Source organism: Semicossyphus pulcher, unplaced genomic scaffold (genome assembly GCF_022749685.1).
Source record: "Semicossyphus pulcher isolate SPU_LCO1_2020_fin unplaced genomic scaffold, fSemPul1.0.p SCAF_16, whole genome shotgun sequence".
Lineage (NCBI taxonomy): Eukaryota > Metazoa > Chordata > Actinopteri > Labriformes > Labridae > Semicossyphus > Semicossyphus pulcher.
The window spans coordinates 18,688,074-18,709,539 of record NW_027211670.1 but is presented as its reverse complement, the minus strand read 5'-3'; the positions used below and the strand labels follow the sequence as shown (position 1 = coordinate 18,709,539).

General features: G+C 43.4%; 1 protein-coding gene across 1 annotated transcript in view; it reads right to left on the bottom strand.

The window, feature by feature from the left end:
• dock1 (dedicator of cytokinesis 1) overlaps positions 1–21,466 on the bottom strand; it is a 248,180-nt gene that overhangs the window by 185,503 nt on the left and 41,211 nt on the right. The window contains exons 13-18 of the mRNA XM_069665134.1: positions 19,066–19,191; positions 18,676–18,800; positions 14,393–14,491; positions 13,106–13,178; positions 8,293–8,396; positions 7,120–7,303 (exon numbers count right to left, since the gene is read on the bottom strand). Coding sequence (XP_069521235.1) covers positions 7,120–7,303; positions 8,293–8,396; positions 13,106–13,178; positions 14,393–14,491; positions 18,676–18,800; positions 19,066–19,191 — 711 coding nt within the window. The remainder of the gene's footprint in view (positions 1–7,119; positions 7,304–8,292; positions 8,397–13,105; positions 13,179–14,392; positions 14,492–18,675; positions 18,801–19,065; positions 19,192–21,466) is intronic.

Below are 21,466 nucleotides of genomic sequence, written 5' to 3'. Positions count from 1 at the left end.
GCTGTCATTAGATCTCTGCTTCTCCTGCAGCCTCCGTTTAGAGAAGCACACTGCAAATACCCAGGGACGAGCCAGCAGCCACTTCACACCGGCTCCCTGCGCTGGGAGACCGCATGCATAAATCGAGCTTAATTAAAAAGGGTGTTTCATCTCAGATGTGGGGATCAGGGATGAGGTGTCATGTGTGTGAGGCGAGCAGTCTGTTGCGAGGGGCGTTCAAGTGCTGCTTTTTTTTTTTCATCTTCGCCGGAGATAGATTTCAGCCTATTATGAGCAGCCTATGAAGCTGTGGTGAATATGAATTATAGAGGATGATGGAGACGTTGATAAATATGTTAATTGTTTGTTCACTCAGATGCAGTGGTTGGTGCTGTCGCCTCACAGCTAGAAGGTTCCTGGTTTGAATCCCAGTTGGGACAAAGTGGGCCTTTCTGTGTGGAGTTTGCATGTTCTCCCCGTGCATGCGTGGGTTCCCTCCGGGTACTCCGGCTTCCTCCCACAGTCCAAAGACATGCTCTTTAGGTTCATTGGTGACTCTAACATCGCCTGTGTGATAGTGAGCGTGAAAGGTCGTCTGTCTCTGTGTGTCAGCCCTGTAATTGCCTGGCCATCAGTCCAGGGTGTACCCCGTCTCTCGCCCAATGACAGCTGGGATCGGCTCCAGCCGCCCGCAACCCTGAACAGGATAAGCAGTGTAGATAATGGATGGATTTTTTCATTCAATCACCTCATTATTTAATTAATTATTATATTAATGCAAAAAAAAATTGTTGTTTTTTTCAACAATTTTTGTTGTTTTTTTCAACAATTTTATTTAGGCCATTTTGCCTTTATTAGATAGGACAGCTGAAGAGAGACCGGAAATATGGAGAGAAGAGAGGAACATACAATTGTGCATCTTCTGCATAACAGTAAAGAGAAACAACATGGTTGTGGATGATCTGGATAAGAGGGAGGATGCAAATTGAAAACAGTAGAGGACCAAGAACGGAGCCTTGAGGTACACCACGAATGAAATCCACAACAGAAGAACTGGCACTTTCTATGACTTCAGAAGGTTCAGAAGGAATTTTAAGCTTCTGTGAGGAGTTTTTCGCTGGTTATGAAACAAAAAGAAATGAATTCTAATTACTCTATATGAGCTACAAAAGCAAACCAGACCATCAGCGACAAGACTGATTATTTCTATTTAGTTATTTTTAATACCTGAAAGCGCTGGCGGGGGGTAGGTGTCAGACAAAGCGATTAACTGCAACGTGCAGTTGACATTTTCCAGAGCAAACATTTAAAGTGAGTGATACATATGACCAAAAACAACCACTTAAGCATGTACAGGACAAAATCAGCAAAGAGATAAGAAGTAAGGCTTTGTCCACAGGGGGCGCCAAAATCGACACAAACCAAAAGTTCCTCACAGGAACTTTAACAGCTTTTTTACTTTTATTTATTCTACTTATGTTAATTGATTTGCACCAAAACACCAAGTCGAATTCCTTGTATGTGCAAACCTACTTGGCAATAAACTCGATTCTGATTGTAAACCAGCACCCAGCAATTTGTGTTTGAATGAATAAATTAGAAACTTGTACAGCGCTTCTGATAAGGCCTTTAAAAATTCAGTCAATTTAGTATTCATGATTGTCCGACACCTAACACAAAAACAACCAGGTTCACTAAATGAGAAACCACTTGAAAGATACAGCCAGCACAAAATGTTGTGAAATCTATCAATTACTCGCCTAAAACAAACACTGTTGGAAGCTTAGGAAGGAAATGTGATGGAAAATTAAAAAAACATTTGAGCTATCGTAGAAGATAGAAGGTTGATGGCGTGTGTGAGTGAGTGAGCGAGTTGCTGTTTGGGTCGGAGTTTTAAAGAACTTTTGGCTTTTAATAAAGCAGACAGGCTGCAGCACAGTCGGAGATAGATCCACTCTGCGTTCCTTTATTAAAAGAACTCAAACCTTTTCCTCCAGCTTTGGCGTGGGATGACATATCCCAGGGGACACACACACACACCTACCTACCGCTCTGTTTAATCAAACCCAGTGCGCGGTGACGAGGCAGTCTGATCCCTGAGCACCTATTGGTTCCTTGCAAATTACCACCACAAAGTGCCGGGTAAATATCAGCAGAGGAGCTGCTCTATAGGACTGAAACGCCGCACAATGCTGCCAAATTCTTCCACACAGGAGGGAGGAAGAGAGTAGAAACTAAAGCAAGGTGGACAAATCGGGAAAGAGAATGGCTCTTATTGATTTTCCCATCTTCTATACTGTGATGCAGTGCAGATTAGGGATTGACTAACATTACTTCTTCACCTTTTTCAGCGTAATCAGTGTGGGCAGGTTTAGCTCCTGCAACTGCGGCTCCTCATCTGCTGACATCCCCCACTGAGCAGAGTAGGAGGGCACACACGGCTGTATTTAAACGTATACCACAGACTACATTTAATAACCCTCAAAAGGAGCACTACTGTAACGCCCCCTCTCTCACACAGTGCATGCAGCACTGTGACAAATGCTTTGTCCTGGGGTGTGCAGTGACCTCACTATAGAGGCTTAAAGGACATTTATTGTGCATGTTAGGGAGCAACAACCCAAATCATCCTCTCTATAATGAATGCAGGTCGTTTTTAGGGTAATTTAAGGCCTCCACATTAGTATGGCAGCAGCTATAGGGGAGGTTTAAACTGAAGATCGATGCTGACAGAAAGAGTTCGCTCTTCTTTTCTGTTTCCAAAATGTCAGCCAAACAAGCTCATCACTTTTTTTCTTTTTTTTTCATCACACAACAAGTGCTGCAAAGGTAGGGATAAAACTTTTGCTGTTATGTGAGCACAGACATTTAGTCACACAGAGGTTTATAAAATCAGATGCCGTGTCCATCTTCTTCCCATCATTAAACCCACAGTGCCTCTGTTAATTGTTGCCTCTACATTTCTTAACATTGACTGCTGAGATTTTGCACATGCAATAGTTTTGCATGCACAGATTTCCTGTGCAGCAAGTGTTTCTCTTCACACACATTTCAGACGCGCTCACTTTCAGATGCAGCTCCAGATAAATTGGTTTGGATATGCTGGCTAAACCTGTCTGCGTGTCATCTTTCTGCCTCACGATCAAGTTTATTGAAGTAATATTGTTGATATTATGTTCCTGCATTGCAGCAGACATTCTTGTGAGGCGTGTTGTCATACATGATAGAACGAAAACAAGGGGAAAGGACAATAATAATAACAAGTAAGATATATTTGTAACTAGAAATGGGTCATGAATTTCAAATAGTCATTCATTTATAAAAAGAAATCGAAAAGCTCAAGCGACTATGATTTTAAAGGAGCCGTATCTTTTAAATGGATATATATTGAGTGATTATTGTTCACAGTGAAAAACTGCATGTTTCAGTGTTTTTCCAGAAGGACATGTTTAAAAAGGTCGCCTCTGAAATGGGCCGTTCAGAACAGCTGCAGGTTTCTACGTAGAACCTAGCTTTCGCTGAAATCGGCCAATCGCCATTCACCGTCATTCACCTCAGGCCACCTGTTGTTGTCAAGATTTCAACTCACCTCTCCGATACCTCCTGGCGATTCTGGCTCGTACGAATAAGGCCGGATAACCGATCCTAGAGCAGCCATGTTTTCTACAACTTTGGAGTGAAAGTGCAGTGCTGCCGCTCCCCCATGTGTGCGGGGGAGGGGCGATGCGGTCACTCCAAATACTGGCTGAGGTCTGACCTTTGAATGGCAAAACGGCTTGTTCGTTTCAGGAGGAAGGAAATGCGGCAATTTTTAAAACAAAACAAACTTTACCAACGTGATTCAAAAACACATTACAATAATAGAAAACTGTTTGCTTCACTATCAATTGTCCCCTTTAAAAATATATTTTCCCATTGTTTTTACCGGCGCCCGGTTGTAATGCGGCACTACCTCCAGACGGTAGCGGTAGCACATCTGAAAGCGGATTGCTAAACGCCATTAAGCATCAGGTGCCGATAAAACAGGTGCAGCGCTGTGAGATTCGGATCCGGCGACATCTGCAGCAGTCGGAGGAGTTCTGAGTGGACTATGACACGCTGATTGTCACCGAAAGAGAAACAATCCATGATGCACAGTTTATTACACGCTGAGTTTTTGAAGTACACACTTTGACATGAAAATAAAAGTTCTGAAAAAGTAAACCGGTCTCTCTCTCTCTGTCAGCGTGTGTGTGCGTGCACAGGGTCGAATATTTCCCAGTGAATATCGAGTAGTATTTTTGTTTTTTTTAAAAAGTGAAGTTAACCTTTAGTCAAATAAAAACATGTTTTTAATACACAACAAGTTGTTGATATTTTCCAGCCGTAACTTATTTACTATTCCTGAAAGTTTGAAAAGGATTACATCATAATTAGCAGCTGATTCAAGGTTACAGCAGCTTGTATTTTTCAGGCATGTATATGAGGATTATTCAGTGAGCGCTCTGATGGTGCAAAAAGAATGCAAAGTGCTGGACCCCACACACACACACACACACACACACACACACACACACAGCATCGATCTACATCAACAGTTCACTCGGAGCATTTCCTTTCCCTCTGCCCTTGCTGGACTATTTAAATGCATCTTCGCGTTACCGTGAATACAAACATAAGGACATGACGCACTTTATTCACACTGTTGCTTTGGGCGAGTCAAACAATTAATTTCAATTCCCGTCAAAGCTGGCCTGCAGTGAACGCGTCCCTTCTTCATTCTCACGCTCTTAAAACACTGAGGAATGAGGACGCTTTAATTTAGGCTCTTATTAAAGCGGTGACTCAAACGCATCAAGTGCAGCAGAGGAAGGAGCAGACGTTTGGGACGGTTCTGTTTAGACTGTGAAATCTCACACGCTGTAGACACGTGTTTTACACAAGCGTCATGTTATGAGCACAGTGTGGAAATATCAACACGTCCAAGAGGGTTTACGATAACGTCTGTTGGGGAACAAGAGAGGCCTAAACCGAAATCCATGAGCCACTGGGCAGAGATTTCCTTAGCTTAATATATTTAGATCCTCTCAGCACCCAGTGTGAAAAGAATACTCCGCATGACTGACAGCAGTTAACTGAGCCGAGCAGAGAGATGGACAGAGGTCTACTGACTGGGACTGACTGATAACAAGGCTGTAGAGGACGAGCACATAGGTTAGAAGGAGAAAAGGATGAAGGAAGGATGCTTCAGTGAGGGGGAGATGTCTGGGATTGTTATGTGCCGTAGTGTTTTCCTTTGTTTTTCTCCCCTCATCAGGTGCTGCCCTAAACTCAGGCTCACCTGTGCCAACTTAACCAATCCAGGTGAGAGGGGGCAGCCAGGGCCGGTGGGCTATTTGGCTGTGTGTGACATCAACTCGCTAGTGTTTACTCCATCTGTGGAAGTTGGATTTAGCTTGTAATATATTTATTATTTTTGCTTATACTTTGTTCCTCCCTTCTATTTCCCTGGGTTTTATCTTGTTGTTACTCCCCTCATCCCCGAACCATCCTCGAGGAACATAACAGGAGGAAAAGGATAGCAGGGATCCTGGAGTTCTACTATGTGATATATGGTTACTGTGCTGTTCAAAATAAGAGTCCAAAGCTGGTTTCTAAACACTGGGGCTACTAAGCTCAAACAGATGTTTTACAATGACAGGTGAGAGTAATTACTTGGGGAATTATGTGTCTATGGACTGCACAGAGGTCAGCATACAAAGGTTTTGTTGTTTTTTGGACAGATTGGGCGTGCTTGTCTACTAGGAAGTAGAGCCTCTTTTAGCACACCTCAATTTAAAGAAAACACAGAGGAGACATGGTCACGCAAAAAAATGAAAGATTGGGGTTCATCAACCTGTGCTCTGGTTTCTTTTGGAGCCCTATGCACGCCCTTCAAATGGTATAAACTATTTTTTTATATATTATAATAATAATTTTGCAACAGTTATCCTGATTATAACATTTGATATTGCAATACAGATTGAGCTTACTACATTATGTTAGGATATGAGGACATGTAGTGCCTCAGACCCCAGTAGTGGGGTATTGGGGATTATTTTATATACAGTAGATATATAAATAAAAAGCTCTATTTTGAAGCCGTTTTATGCACTATTTATTTACACTCAAAGTAATCATTGTACTCAACTGCTATCGTTAAACATTTATTGACTAGAGCTGGAAAAAAGTTAAATTAATTTGTCACCATTATTTTACTGTACTTTTAAAGGGGAGTTTCTTCCTTTATAGACAGAATACAAACTGAGTTTATAGATTGTAGTGTTGCACCTCTCATCATTTGCAACTCTCTCCATTTGTGCTACTTCCTCTCTCTCTTCATCACATGTTTCTGTCTCTCATTCCCTCCACTTTACTATGCTGCTGTCTGTCTGTCTGCATCACATTAAACGCTGTGGGATTGGACGAGTAGGGAAAGCTAATTAGACAACAGGATGTACTATATATGTACATCAGAACACGTTTTACCTGACCCTCCCCTCTATTTAAATATAGAATTAAGAGTTTTTCAACCTGGACCTGAACGCATCTCTCCTCTCGTTTGTCGTGAATAGCTCGGGGAAAAGTAAGAGAGAGCGTCAGAGTGACGGTAAATGCAAGCGGAGCAGAGAGAAAGTTTGGGAGTGAATGTGTCGATCTTGCAGTAGGCTTATATCTTCCATCACACCCAAAGCTAAATTCAAAACGTTTAAAGCTCAAGCCAGCACTCCCAGAAGGTGGCGCCTTTGGCGACCGCCTATATCGCCTATGCCTTGAGCCGGCCCACATTATAATAACGAAAATATGGGCAGCGATATTGTGCCTTGAAGAGGAATTTAGTTTCCTATGTTCTAAGAGACAGTTATCTAAACTCTTAGAGAAAACAATGAGACAACTTCCAAATAGGAGGTGGGATCAATCAGCTAACTTGTCGGGAAAGTCTGCACTTTATTATTTAAGATTTGGGATGTATGACGTACGGTGGCTTATAACATCCTTCCCTGTTTCGGTTCATAGGGGCATGATTCCAGCTTCAGAAAAGGGGCACTTTGTCATGAAAAAGATGAAAGACAACAGAACGGGAAAACACAGAAAAGCTAATTGGCGTGTGGAGGCTGTTACCGTTCTGTGTGAGCTTGGTGGAGCAGACCAGGGTGGAGATCTGGAAGGAGTCCTTGCTGATGGTGCAGTTGCCCAGGTTCTGGGTGCTTTTCCCCGTGGAGGAGTACCCCTTCTCCTCCAGCTCCAGCTTGGTGGCAGGAAGGTTCAGGTACAGAGACGAGTCCTCCAGCTTCTTCGCCTCCGCCTGGTTTTCCGGGGATAACACGGTGAATGTGAAACGGAGGCAGTTCAGGGAGCTCATTAAGTTTGGCAGAATAATTGAAATCCATATCTGCTGTTTATGTTTTAATGAAGTGTTGTGTTCTATTACTGTTTTTCTAAGATGCATTTTTCCTTCGCATACTGTTTAAAATCACCGAAGCACATTTTTCAATTATGTCTTTCTCACAGTTTTTGGCAGCGAGAGTATTAACTTTGCCAGCCTTGACTGACAGGCCATAAGCAGAGAAATAAGAGAAAGAAAATGTAAGTGAAGGAATTTTTCCCACACTGACTTTTTAATTAACATAAACGAGGAGCGTAACGCAAAGGTATCATTATACAACGGAGTTTAATTGGAAAGTAATTTCACTTCACTGCGGGGGTTGATGCTTGCCAACTACACAATTGTCTATAGGAGGCAGTGAAGCTATAATTATGGCAGCGACTAATAAGACAGGTCAATTTTTCACCTCATCTCTGCTGTGGTCATGCCACGAGCAGCGTGGGCAGGACAAGCAGGTAGGCCGACAGTTACAAACATAACAGAGACTGGCTTCTAACCGTGTTATAGGACACTTTAAAGCCGCTTTCCCACCGGTCAAAAAACCCACCAACACCCGCTAACACCCAGATTTTTTGCTTAATAGGAAAGGTTACAATCGGCATTCAGACCCGAGTCAAATGACTCTGCAGTAGACCCGGGTAATTATCGCGATCGACCGGCATTGATGGGAACACAAAACCTGTGTCGACACGCTAATCTCCGCCCCCTATAGCTCCGTCTGTAACTTCTGCCACTCCTTGTCATTTCAGCTACAAATTCCGCTAGTGATGCAGCAGAAAAGAGACCAACATGAGTATACTTCACTGGCAATGGGAAAAGAGACAATCGGCATTTATACGCGGGTCTTGCCGGGTCTGAAAAACCTGCGCCAACGCGCTAATTTCGATGGAAAAGGCGTATAGGTTTACCTTGTAGACGATGAGATCATGCTCGCCGTCCCTCAGAGTCGTCCCGTCGTACCTCATGAGCTTCACAAAAGACAGGGCGAATATCTTCTCTGATTTGTCTTTGGCTGTGGGAGGAAGACAAGAGGAAGAGAGAAATAGAAGGCAGTGTTAATCGCGCTCGTCTACACTTGAGACTGACTGTGTGATTTTTGGGTATATTTGCAAATTAATAAACCAAATCTTGTGCGCATCTTCAAGAAATCCAAGTCAACATGAGAGCTGTTAAGAGACGGGCGCTGTTGCAGTAAAACCCTGCTGCACGGCTGACTTTACAACAAGTCATTTACAAACTTGCAGACAAATAAAACTGAAAATCCCAAAAGTAAATCTCAGCACTGCAGGCCCTGAGTCAGCTCCTGAGTTTGCACAAGAAAGTACTGTTCCCCTGTGACGTGCGTATTAATGCTGTGACTGTATTTGTGCCTGCTCTGTTTACTTTCTGTTCTTAAATGAGGCAGAGACTTCATTCTGAATCTACTGTGTAGGAGCAATTATACAGGGCGAATCATTTGTGGGGCAAAGACAGAAACATTGAATTACAAGCTACAATACAATATTGATTGGTCCATTACATAAACACGTGATATACTATTTTACAAAGTATATTTTCTCATCTTAAAGGAGCAATTCTCCCCTGGAAAAAGCCACTGTCAGTTTTCCAGTCAAAGACATTGATCGCTGCAGGCAACAGGCAGGCTACAGAATCTGAAATCTGACGAGAACATACCGGTGGATCATCTAAAAAATCTTCAGGTCTGCAGTCTACATTTCAAACCTGATGATTTTGAACGAGAGATGACATCAGAGGCGGGCGTTCTAGATTGAGGAAGTGTAGTTTAGCAAGCACCCTGGCCTCTGCCAGATGACACATTTTACGTAGTCTGGTGGAGGTTTTCCAGGGCCCATTGGAGAAGCAGATAGCGTCCTCCAAAGGCACAGAGCCAAAATGCTTTCTTTTCTTTTTTTACCATAATACTTTTACCTTTTTCACTTTTTTTAACTGTATATAAAGATGGATGACGCGTCTCCATCTGCTCTCAATGTAAAAAGTTGAAGCTGAAATAGCCCCCATGATAGGCGCTGCCATCTTGCGATGGTGACGTCATTTGGACCCAGAGTTGCGCAACTACAGATCGGCAGGTGGAGCCACCGTAGCCACTTCCGCTAACCAAAACACACACTTAACGGGAAAAAAAACAGCAAGGATCCAACACGCCGCTGTATTTAACAGCAGAACAGCTTCTTGTGTTGGTCTGAATCATACGTTCACAGACTGTAGTGATTGTTTTAAGTTACGTCTCCTCTCGCCGTTCCTCCTCTATGCTGCTAATCCGGAACAGATCGGCTGCAGGAGCCGGATTTGTCAACAGAGCTGTCAATCATAGTTTTTACAGCATCAAATAACTACTTAAAACTAAACTTCTCACTTGGACATAAATCAGCATGATAAGAACTAACTGTGATGATAGAAACCATGTTTGAGAAACATGTATTTGACGTGTATTTTGATTTTATAGTTTGACTCATGTCCCATCTGTTAACATGGAGGAGGCGGGCTTTATGACCTATACTGCAGCCAGTCAGCAGGGGGCGATAGAGAGGGTTTGGCTTCACTTTTAGGGAGCTGTCATGTCGTCCATCTTTTCATACAGTGTATGCTTTGAATTATGACATCCTGTGTGTCCACCTCTTGTTAATAAACATGTGATCTCAGGACTGCTGCTGAGAACAGTTTGTATTCACCTGCTAATAAGGAGACAACATGCTCGTTGGGACATGTGTGGGACTGCACAGAGGGCTGTTGAGGGGCAGCGCTGCATAAACAAGCAGGAGAGTTATGACTTTGTCCTGTAACCAGGCGTTTGGATGTGGCTGCATATATCATCATTGCGGATCAACAAGCTCAAATTTACGTGCAGGGAGTCGTGATTCATCGAGGTATCTTGTGCATTCCATCTGCATAAATCCCCTCATTGGTTTGCTGCCTGCAGCCTCGCCGGTGAATAATTGCTGGGCTGGCTTCAGAGGAACCAGCGGAGGGAAAACACTGTCCGCATGCCACCCAAATGGAAAAAATGTATTCACGACTTACTAAGGGGGCGCACAACTCGGAGAATTGGGGGAGAAAGGTCATTTGCAGGACAGAGCTGCTTCTGCAAGGCGATCAAAGTGAAGTTCAGGTGGAAAGTCTGCAGACTGCCGCCTCTGAGGTGTGCTGTCACTTCAGATTTATACCGAGTGTACTGTGCCACATTTGTAAAGAATAGCCTCTACCCCACTCGCCAGGTAGTGGCATAATGACAGATGAAACAGAAGGGAAAAAGGTGTCGGGGATCTCTTACAGCCACGGCGGCATCTGTGAAAGCAGCCATCAGTCTGATGAGGCTCGACAGTGTCAGAGTGGTAGTCTGATGCAGTGTGTTAAAGCTGGCCTCGTTCTGAACCAGGGGGCTGAGATGCTGAGCACATGAGCTGGAGTAGTGTCCTTGATGAGCAGCTCTGTCACTCAGTGTTTCTACTAGAAGTTCAGCGCTAGCTGGGAGCAGCGGAGGAAGCACCAAGGACACAGATGACGGCAGAGGCAGACAGGTGAAAGGACTTAATGTGACGGACAGTCCCTGCCTAGTTATTTCCCTAGCACTGTCAGTGGCGTCTAAACATCATATTTGAAGCTACTGTTATGTGTTGACTTTGCCTTACAACGATTAATATCAGTAAGTGGAGATGGAATAGTTTCTGCACATGTAAACCTCCTACATTAGCACATAACACATTAAGATTAAAGTCTGACGCACGGTGCAAAGAAGAATAAATTGCATCAGTTTGCAATCTTATTTTTCATTACTGGTGGAGGAAGGAGAAGCAAACTCCAGCAGAGTGGTAAAAGCAACAGCTTCTACGGAGTTTGCAGGCAGCCTGAAATCAAATTGGGTTTATCTTTAAGTATCAAGGTTGTTGTTAAAGAGCAGAAACCACAAAAAGTGGCTGATAAAATAATCCGATAACTGATATGCCATACTTTCCAACCCTTTTTGCCGATTGTTGAGTTTGATACCGATATATTAGGCACAAGTTATTTTCCACCTAATTGTAGAGAACATCAAATCTCCCCTGTAGTGGAATTTATATCATGCCTCCTTTTATTCTAGTGGCCAAAAACTGCCGACCGCAGATATCTTTCACGCTTGACAGAAGAGGCATTGTACAAAAGATCACGTGTCTGATCGCTCACCTTTCCGAGCGCACCTGAATGCAGCATCCCCCCGAAACACAGTGAGGGAGACATGCCCGGACTTGTTTACAGCACAGAGACATCAGTGATCGCCAACGGACTCTTTTGCGTGTGCGGCCATGAATGTGTAAGGTCGTTTTGCACTGATGTTTATGTTACACTGTTCGTGTCGGTTTTGGCCGCGAATGTATTTTCGGCATGTTTGTTGTTAAGTCGGTAAAATGACGAGAATGTGAGCTAACTGTTAGCTAGTTAAGAGTTGTGAAAGTTGTTTAACTTGTATTCATTGGCTCGAGTTTCTGTGACTTTTTAGTCTTTATTTGTAGGTTGTTGAGAACTTTGCGCAGGCAGTACTCGTACTCATGCAGAATTAATGTCGTAATATTATGCCAAGCTTCTTAAGGAAATCCTCGAGCATTTAGGCAGAATTAAAGCGTTGTTTTAGCGACGGAAAAAGGTATATCTGCCGACACGTCATTTTCAAGCCATAATCTGCAGATACCGATAACGTGCATCCCTAAAAATAATCACAGCCTTGAATAAAGTTAGATTCAGTGTGCAGGGACGTATCAGCCAGGTGGGGTACTAGTGTAAACTAACAGGGAAATAAAAGGCATACATCCTCCCAAATCTATATACTAAAGATATTATATCTTTAAAACTTATCTTTCTTTTGTCAGTGACAAGTTAAAGTTTGGCAGCATCAGCATGCCCCTGCAGTCCCAGTCACTTGAGGTGAGCCAGTTTCTAAAGGAACCGTTACAGGGAGATAACAGCGAGCCGCAGACTTTCAAAGGCTTGTCTCCTAACAGCATTAGCTGCGGGAGCAAGGTGCCGAACATGACAAGAAAACTCTCCAAGTGGATTATAAGCCAGCGCTGAGCTCTGAGACCTGGCCATTTCCTCCAAGCCACCTGCATGCAGGTGAGAGGCAAACAGAGCAAAGGATTTGGGAAGGGGATGATGACAGCAGCTGCAGATTACTTTACCAGGGAGAGAGCTATACTTTCCTGTGCTGACAACTTCCCAATTTGTCTTCCGTGCCATTTGAATAGATTGTTTAATACATGTACACCTGTCGTGGCTCTTACAACCTTTCCAAAAGCCATTTCCCCTCTCCAGTCCTGCTGCTGGAGAAACAGTCTGGCCATGTGGCAGGCAGATGGGAAGGCAGCCTTGCCAGTACCAGGCTTCCCTGCCCTCTCCACCCCCAAAATTAAAAAGGATGTTAAAAAACAGAAGGACGTACAACTTTGCATTCAGCTACACACTGGTCGCGATAAACAAATGAGTCCCCTCAGGCATTTTTCACATCGCAGCTGTAGACTCTGACAAGCCTCTCCATGATGCTGCTTTGTGCCGGGGCAGACTAATGCGTCTGATTAATGTGACAAAGGATGAGCCTTAAAGTATTTATCACTGTGCAACACATCTGCTTGGATTGGATATTTTCCATTAATTTGAACTGTGGATGGATTTGAAGCCAATTGTGCAGCTGGTCATCAGAACACGGATTATTCACTCGCTGACATTTGTACTCACAGTCCTGCGATGAGCGGTGACGGAACGTGAAGCGCAAGTGGCTCCGGTTCACATCTTCAATGGGAATAGCAACCTGAGAATGGGGAAACATGTATTAGACATGTGCATCTGTGAACAAAGACTTGAAATGTACATTTTTAGGGACCAAAGGGGGGAGCAAAAAGAGCCCCAAACACTACAATGATACTAATAACTTTCATTTAAGCTCCTGTGAGGAAATTTTGGTTTGTGTTGATTTTGGCGCCCCCTGTGGACAAAGCCGTACCTCTCATCTCTTTGCTGATTTTGCCTTGTACGTGCTAAAGTGGTGGTTTTTAACAAAACCGCTTCCCCTGACACATACCCCCCACCAGCGCTTTCAGGCATTAAAAATATAGAAATAATCAATCTTGTCGCTGATGGTCTGGTTGGCTTCTGTAGGTCATACAGAGTAATCAGAATTAATTTCAGCTTGTTTCATAACCAGTGAAAAACTCCTCTCAGGAGCTTTGATATAACACTTTTTGTACATGGTTATAAAGGGTACGCTTTCTAGTGAACAAAGCTTACTGTGAAGCATGTTGGAGGACTGAATTTGACCTAAGAGTATAACTTTATCTTCTTCTTAAAATGTTTGGGAGATCAAGCATTTTATGTCACTGATGGGGTAACTACATCAGAGAGGAACATACAATTGTCCATCATTTGCATAACAGCAGAGAGAAACACCATGTTCGTGGATGATCTAGATAAGAGGGAGGATGTTAATTGAAAACAGTAGAGGACCGATAATAGAGCCTTGAGGTACACCACAATTAAAACAACAGAACTGGCAATTTCTGTGACTTCAGAAAAGATTCTATTAGACAGGTATTAAAATAGGAATTTTCCCAGACCTACCCAGAATCGCTAGGTGTGATGTAAAACATGGCGGATCAGTTATAAATGAGCTAAATGTTGCAAAATCACTGGTATGGTCCTTGAAATGTCAGTGGATCACTAAATTCACATGTCTAAACTTTCCTGCTCCACCCCTTACCCCATTAAGCATTTAATCATCTGAATGGTTTAGTATTCATCACTGTCTTTCCATGCTTCAGAGCTTCATGGGTGAATATTCACTGACACCACAGTCTTTATTCTACAAATTACTGATGAAGGAAACCTGTGTTGCAATGAATAATGGATTTAACAACGATATCAAAGGGTGGTATTGCAGTCAAGCTGGGAAATAATGATTACATTATAAGTCTGGATAACAAAGAGGAAGCAGCGGCAAGGTAGAATTAAGGAATGAGAGAAACACACCTTTATTGTTTCGAACCAGCGCGGCTGCTTTACTTGGTAGTAGATAACAGACTTGTACTCATTGATGCCGTCATCTCCAGCTCCGGGGAAGATTACACTCTAGATGAAGAGAGAGAAAGAGGCAGATAAGGATCAAACAATGCATGATGCTATCTGGTTATACTGGCTTAGCTGTGGGTTTATTCAGAAAATCTGAATGGTCGAGTTATTATCACTCTGTCAAAACATTAGCACACTCACAGCATGTGGAAAATCGACTAGCACTTATTTCATAAAACGAAGTCCCTTAGGCACGAAGCCTAAATCTGGCAGAATGGCCTTTCTAAGCCGTGGAGCACTTTATGCATGAGCACCTGCCTGTTGGCTGCCAATCTCATGACAGCATTGTGGAAAATAAGAAATAAATTAGAAATTAATTATTTAAGAAGGAGGGGCAGGAGCTTCCATGCAGTGAAAAGTGGAGGGAAACCAGGTGCGGGGAAACAGACCAGCTGGTGCCAGTGGATGCAGCCATGTAATTTGGTCTTCCTATTGGCTCCCTTGAGTTTCTACAACAGGTCAGGGTGCGTATGTAAAATACTACTTGCCCTCTGGGGGATTCAGCACCAGGGATGGAGTGACAGCGGATGGCAAGCATGCCTTGTTTTGTATCATTTCCCCTGAGCTGGACTACCTCTTTTCCTCCCACTGCTCCAGCTGACTCCCTGGCCTGCTAGTGCGCCGCTGCTAAAATACTCCAACACTAATGGCTTCTGACAAGCAGCAATTATGAGGAATAACAGGCCCTGTCTCCCTCCAGCCACGCTGAGCAGATCTGGGGGGGCAGGTGCTAACTCTAGCAACTTTGCCCCTTCCTCTAAGTGGCCAGGATTCATGGCAGCTTCAGAGTGTGGAGAGAGGAAGACGGGGGAAGTGGCAGGACTGGTAGCTGCAGGTGAGATGGGTTTATGAGGGTGTGCTAATATGCCAAGGTGATAAGAAGTCACCATCCGGCTTCTCGCTGCACAGCATCATAAATCCTCTTTGAGACGGAGGACGGACGACAGAATCCAGAGACACAAAGAGAGAGAATCGCGGGGATAAGAAGGCTGAGGCAGAAACAGCCTCAGAAAGTAAAAGTTGCAAGGAACACCTTTTACACAACTTCCCTCTCTGTGTGAGTAATTACATTTTGCTATTTTCAAGTGCCGAGAGTATAGGGGCTATTTTATTCCATTACATTAAAAGGCGTGATAGAACTCTTTTTTTCTTTTGATGCAGTAGTAGTTGTAACCCCAATCTACGGTTAGGCTGCGTTAAAGAGAAACTTTCTACTATCAAAGATCCTCTGAAACAGCTTCACATCAAACTCACAGACGGGAAATGACAACGTCTTTCATCTCAGAATCACAATTTCCTTTTACGACTATTAAAATCCCAGAAGGAAGAAGGACCAATTAGCGCCGGTCCCTGGAGAACTGGACTGATGAGACTGAGCATTTCTGTGTACAATTTGCAAGATGGAGCTTCAGAAAACACGGACGTGACGTCCATAGATGTGATCAATGTCACTTGCTCACAGCTGACACTGACTCCAATCATCGCTGCCCAAAGGCATCGGCGGCCTTGAACACATGAGTTAAATGTTATCTGACACTGACTGAGTAGGGCTGGGACCCGAAGTGTGATTAACCCCTGAGAATCTGTAGTTGCAACAGACTATCCGTACATAACATGTCAATCACAGAAAAGTAAGGGAGGACTCCTATCTATCATTTATTGTATAAAATATGATATCATTGCAAATAAAAACTAACCTACAGAAATCTAAAAACATTTTGCTTTCTTCAGACAGAATGCGTTTTGCAACACGAGGCGCACCACACTGCCTCTTCTGTTGAAGCCTACGGTTAAAAAAAGAGCAGCTCGCTGTTGTTAAGGCAACCACCGAATCATAAGCTGTCATTAACCTAACTGTTATACTATGAACTGACAGAAGGCCCGCCTCTCCTTTCATCCAATTGGACAAGTAAGAAAAAACGGCAATGACGTCAGGCGCTTTTCTGCTTTGAGTTGAAGTTTATTCAACTCGAGGCGCTCGGAGCGTTTCCTCAAAAACGCGAGGCGCACAGAGCGGAAAAGGCGTCCCTCTCATTGAAAACAATGACAAAAAAGTTGAGTAAAAACTTATTTTCTGGTGAGCTCAACAGAGGTTACAGACAGTGGGATTTGTAGGAAGTTAACCAAAGATGGGGAGATTTTTTTTTTTTTTTCAATTTAAAGACCCCCCCCTCCAGTGAAAATCCTGTGTTTTGCCTCCAGGTGTTTTCACATCTCCATGTGGTGTTTTTCATGTGCTACAAGACATTTCAAGGACAATGTAAGCAGTCCTGTCCATGGCTGGGCCTGTCTGCTTTTAAACTGCAGTGTACCAAGGACAGGCTGAACAACACGTTTTCAGATTGGCAGGTTTGTGATGTCACAAACATAAGGAGCCAATCCTGTTAATGGACGGGGTGACACTATGCATATTATTACGTGCAACCTATGGCAACCACTTTGGCGATGCATGAGCCAGCTGTAACCGTCAGCGTAATTTTTGCAAACTCACTACTGACTTCTAACGCTAACGTTACTACTACTGATTACTACATTTCAGGCTAGCTAAGTTTCAACAAGTTGCCACGAAATGAGCATTTTACGTGTCTTAAAACACGCCTGGAGCTGCTCTTTAACCAAAGCTGTTTTCTTTAAGGACATAAAATGTAGCTGCAAAAAGGTAAGAAAATTGCAACATATCAATATGTTATTGAAATACTGGATATATTGCAAAATATTTACAAAATGGTACTGTGACTAAAGGTTGGGGAACGGGTAGTACCCTCTTTCTACAGCTGCTTATTCTGAGCCTACTGCTGAAGGCAAACAAAACACATGCAACAATCCAGAGGACAGGGCACTCAAATAATGAGAAGCACAATCTGTAATGGAAAAGATGCATCAAAAATGTATTTTGCAATCATAAACAACATGCAGAAATGATAACAAAGAGATGTCTCGTCTAGCAGAGACACAACCAGCCATTGTCTGTATTCTCACACACTTCATCGCCTGACAGAAGTCAGCAGCATGTCCGCTGTCTGCCACCTCAGGATTGCATTTTAAATCGTAATCACGACTGATCCTTCCTCGACCTGCTGGGCCAAATCACTGATGAAGCCTCTCAGTCAAAGACTAATGTGTGTAATTGAAGCAAACGGGGATGATAGCACTCGCTTCTGATTTGTTGTTTGCAGGAGGCCTCTCCGCCAACGTGGTCCTGTCTCCTCTCTCCTGACAAACCATGAGCCCTTTTAACTCTCCCACACCAAGCACACACTTATACAGAGTGTGGACGTATGAGCATTAATACCTGTACGGAATATAATATTACTCGTTGCATGAAATGGCTACAAGCTGTGGCCCCAAAAACCAGGTCAGTTGAGTCAGAAGTCTCGGCATCAAAAGTGAACGCTCAGACGCATGAGCACAACTCCCACAGAAACACACCGCCTGCCCCAGTTCTCATTAATGCCCAACCTTTTATATCCCCCATTAACTGACAGCCTCTGCAGAACAAGAGGTAAAGTGAAGCAGAGAAAGGGGGCACTGGCTAAAGGCTGGATAGCACAAAAGCTGTATCAGGCCATTAGACACTGATGGATGGCACTGATGCAAAAGTAAACATCCTTAAACTTGCCATCTTTTGTGTTTCTGGTTACATTTCCTGGAGAAATGCAATGCAATTTATGCTTTCAGGCTGCAAACCTACATTTCAGACTTCCCTACTAAAGCCTAAAACTATGATAAACAGATCTCTGTGCTGCAAACACGAAGACAGAGAGGAAAATTATACTTCTAACTTCTTTAACAAGGTAAATATATCAGATATCTGATCACCTGCAACCTTCAAACTATGCTGCCCATATTTTCTGACAGCAAACTTGGGTCTGTAACCGACTTTGACAATGATTAAGGCTGATACCTGCAGTGGTGAAGCAAATTTTCGGCTAGTCAATCAACCATAAAGCACCAACACTGCATTCTGTCACTTCTGACAGGCGGCAGGAGCGCACGGTCTGGCCTGTGCATCACGCTGCTTTATGAGAGTCCTGGTCAGTTAGGCAGCGTGCTGAGCTGTGTGAGATTAAAGAAAGCCCGCTAAATCACAGAGTGTCTGAGAGAGCGATCGGCCGGAGCGCTCTCGGGCCTGAAAGCTGAGAACGAGCTACCAAAAGAAGCGAGTTAACATTCCTCAGGCGTACCTCCAGCTTCTTGCCGTCCTCGTCGTAAACAGACATGGTCACCTCGACGTTTTTGGGAACGGTCTTGCTCCCCTTGTCGAAATCCCCCTGCACCAGAGTCACGTAGATGTCATTCCTCACGTCACCTTTGGGAAAGAGAAACAAAGCAGATAAAAAGTGAGGAAATCGTCATTCTTCAGGGCATTAATCTTTCATTTCATCCATTTTTAAAACAGGAACATAAGTGCATAACTCATTAGATTTAGGCAGCATAAGTAGACATTTGGCACCATTTACTCTATGGCTGATTTCAGCCCATTACAGAACTAATGTCTAAGTCAAACCTTAATGAAGTATGATATGTTCTTTAAGATTGTAGACCGAATTCTTAACGAGTGATTAAAACTCTACCTGGCATGATGATCTCAGGAAAGCCCATCTTGCGAGCCACGGCCGTCGACCGGTCCACCAGGTGAGGGAAGTCCTTCCTGATTTGATGGATGTCTCCAGGAAGCAGCTTCAGAGTCACCCACAGGCCTGGTGATGCGTTCAAGGCAAAAAAAAAAAAGAGGGGAGGGAAAAAGATAACGTCAGGAGACGACAGCGTGAGAGAAAACTGCCCCAGGAAAACACTAAAAAGAGATTTCATTGTGATGTTTGCTGCTGTCGGTGACATCTTTCAGCTCGAGGGCGAGACACTAAGTAGAAGCTACCTGCAGGGATGTGATTAAGTAAACATAATAACACAGGAAACAAGTGTGAGTGTTTCCCTGAAGGCCAGTTAAAAGTAGGAGCTGAACTGGAATAAAAAAACTACACATCTTTATCTTGTGACATCAAAATGGTACGTGTTGAGCTCAATGACGGTGTATGAAGATGGACGACATGACAGCTCCCTAAAAGTGAAGCCAAACCCTCTCTATCGCCCCCTGCTGACTGCCTGCAGTATAGGTCATAAAGCCCGCCTCCTCCATGTTAACAGATGGGACATGAGTCAAACTATAAAATCAAAATACACGTCAAATAAATGTTTCTCAAACATGGTTTCTGTCATTATAGTTAGTTCTTATCATGCTGATATATGTCCAAGTGTTTATTTATCTGACAAGTTTATTTTTAATTAGTTATTTGATGCTGTAAAAAGGATGATTGACAGCTCTGTTGACAAACACGGCTCCTGCAGCTGATCTGTTCTGGATTAGCAGAGTGGAGGAGGAACGGCGAGAGGAGACGCAACTAAAACAATCACTACAGTCATTAAAGTTTACATATCTGTGAGTGTCTGCTTCAGACCAACACAAGAAGCCAAGAAGCTGTTCTGCTGTTAAACACGCCGACGTGCATTACTATTTGTTTTGGTAAGTTAAGTGTGTGTTTTTGCTTCGATCTCTACTGCGCAGCTCTGGCTCCAAATGATGTCACCATCGAAAGATGACAGCGCCCGTCACGGGGGGGGATGGAGACCTGTCGTCCATCAATATATACAGTCACAGGGCTCAACCAATGACTATATAGATGGCGTCGGCATATTTAACAGCAGAACAGCTTCTTGTGTTGGTCTGAAGCAGACGTTCACAGGTATGTAAACTTCAATGACTGTAGTGATTGTTTTTGTTACGTCTCCTCTCGCTGTTCCTCCTCCACTCTGCTACTCCAGAACAGATTGGCGATTTGTCAGCAGAGCTGTCAATCATCCTTTTGACAGCATCAAATAACTAATTAAAAATAAACTTCTTACTTGGACATAAATCAGCATGATAAGAACTAGCTATAATGACAGAAGCCATGTTTGAGAAACATTTATTTGGCGTGTGTTTTGATTTTATAGTTTGACTAATGTCCCATCTGTTAACATGGAGGAGGCGGGCTTTATGACTTATACTGCAGCCAGTCAGCAGGGGGCGATAGAGAGGGTTTGGCTTCACTTTTAGGGAGCTGTCATGTCGTCCATCTTTTTATACAGTCTATGCTTGAGCCCCATCAGTTGATGGCTGTTTGACATGTTTTATAACACCTGTATATGGACACATTACTTCACCTTTGTGCAGCTATTGTAATTGCTAAAAAGTCACACAGCCCTCGTCTCAGATAAAACTGCTACCTTTAAGCACTTGTTAAGAAAACACACACTTGGCACCCTCAATGGGAAAATTTGAGAGGAAAGAAAACAAAAAACTCTTCTTTCCTACTGCAAAATTAATATCAGAGTCCCCAACACTTCTTCCGAGAGCACTTTTTCTTTTAATAAGGGAATAAGTGACATTTATGGTAAAATACTGAAACTGTGCAGTTATTACCAGACTTAAATAATTGGTCTTGGAAACCTGAAAGTGTGCAGCTTGAGAGGAAACTCTGTGTCTCTGAATAAGTCTGAAACAAAGGGCCTTCAGGGGTCTTCCATGGGTCATATTTCCTAACAATTTCACACCAGTGGTTGCTTTCATGGTCGGGAAAAGAAGCCTTTATTCTGCAGACTCTGGATAGTGTGCCAGCTTCAGCTTTGTAACCACACTCACTCTTAATATTCTCTCAAGTACCAAACAAAGCCGCACAGATCCATACTTCTGAAAATTACTTAAAACAAGGCATCCAATTAAAGCAGTCTTCCCGTAGCGCGCTCCCTCACGGGGCCACCAAAATGAGTGGTGCTTGTTAACCCCGACGCTTTATTCCACTGTCACTTTACAGGCCCCCACATTGTTATGAGTGACATATCTCTCACTCGCCGAGCAGGACGCCTTTTGATATGCAGGCGTGACCGGAACAGATGCTCTCAGCGCTCCGCTGTTCCTCCCAGTGTGGGCCGGAGCAG